Source organism: Haplochromis burtoni, unplaced genomic scaffold (genome assembly GCF_018398535.1).
Source record: "Haplochromis burtoni strain Fernald_Lab_line unplaced genomic scaffold, NCSU_Asbu1 Contig_4722, whole genome shotgun sequence".
NCBI classification, from domain to species: Eukaryota; Metazoa; Chordata; class Actinopteri; order Cichliformes; family Cichlidae; genus Haplochromis; species Haplochromis burtoni.
In genome coordinates this window covers 2,123-3,430 of record NW_024587083.1, presented here as the reverse complement: position 1 = coordinate 3,430, position 1,308 = coordinate 2,123, and the positions used below count along the sequence as shown (strand labels likewise).

The following is a 1,308-nucleotide window of genomic DNA, read 5'->3' as shown; positions in this document are numbered from 1 at the left end:
CGCCTTAACTAAGCTATCAGTTTTTTATTGATGTCGATTGAATTCAGGGGACGGTGATAGTGGTCAAAATACCACCTGGTGAAGGAGAAATCTCCTTTGGTCATGTTCAGCATAATTCAGGCGAATGATAAACTCTAAATGTCGAAGAAAAAAGCAAAACAAGAAGGTTTAATTCAACATGTCAAACAGAACCTCGCCACAGAATCTGCAGAGTGCACATCGAGTGAAAACACAACCGAAGATGCTCCTGGCTTTCCTTTCTGTATCTGTACATGTATCAGCAGGTCTTACCTGCAGAGCTCTGGTGAGATGGTCCCCTTAGCTGAGCATTATGAAGCTGTAATGTTGTTTAAAGGCTTTTTGAAATCTTTTAAACTGTTTTTTTATGTTTTTTGTGTCTCTCCATCCTCCCCAACAGAGTCTCCGGGCACGCCCACAGGAAGGAGCGTGGGTGGGACCACAGACGCCGAGGAGGCATCCAGACTGCTGGCAGAGAGACGCCGTCTGGCCCGAATACAGAAGGAGCAGGAGGAGAGACAGCGGCAGGAGGAGGAGAGGTGAGTGCTCCTCGTACACAGCTGTTCACTGGACCCAGATGTTTCTGGTTTGTTCTGTTTCTATCTGAACATGTGAAACGTTAGACTTATGATTCTTGTTTTTTCTTACAATCGCTGAACATTTAATGGACATTAGATCGAGTTTCACTCATAGTTCCATCGTAGCAGTCAATACTGTCTAAAATACAGCATTTTGCTCCAGTTCTGATGAGGAAAATTATTTTTTTAAATCCCCCAAAACACAAAATAGTTTGTTAAATGCAAAGTTTACAGGGATTGTTGTAGATGGAACAAAATGGAGAATATCCAAAAGCCTCAATTTATAAACAGGAGATTTATGGTGTTTTTTGTCCTGTTTATAGGGACTAGTTTTGTACTTATACTGCACTTTTGTAGCTGGCGTTATTCAGAGCTAAGACTGAGTAGAAAAAGTCATTGATTTGATTACTTTGACTGTTTGCTGTGTATACTGAATCAACAATATTAACAATGCATTAAAAATAGAAATTGTCAGAGATGATTATCTTTGTCTCGTCTGTGGCGCCCTGTGAAGTTCAGACTTTGTGGTTTTCTGCAGGCTGAGGGCCGAGGAGGAGCAAAGGAGGCAGCAGGAGGCCAGAGAGCGGCAGGAGAGGGCGGCACAGCAGGCCGAGGAGGAGAGGGTGAGGCGGGAGGAGGAGAAGGTGAGACGGGAGGAGGAGGAGAGACGGCAGAAGGAGCAGAGATGGAAGGACATGCAGGATCAGCTGGA

At 44.3% G+C, this 1,308-nt stretch overlaps 1 protein-coding gene across 1 annotated transcript in view; it reads left to right on the top strand.

The window, feature by feature from the left end:
- Positions 1-16: 16 nt before the first annotated feature.
- Positions 17-1,308, top strand: part of LOC102309638 (ensconsin-like) — a gene marked incomplete at its 3' end in the record, with an annotated part of 2,494 nt that continues 1,202 nt past the window's right edge. The window contains exons 1-2 of the mRNA XM_042218000.1: positions 17-557; positions 1,135-1,302. Of these exons, the coding sequence (XP_042073934.1) occupies positions 139-557; positions 1,135-1,302 (587 nt within the window). The remainder of the gene's footprint in view (positions 558-1,134; positions 1,303-1,308) is intronic.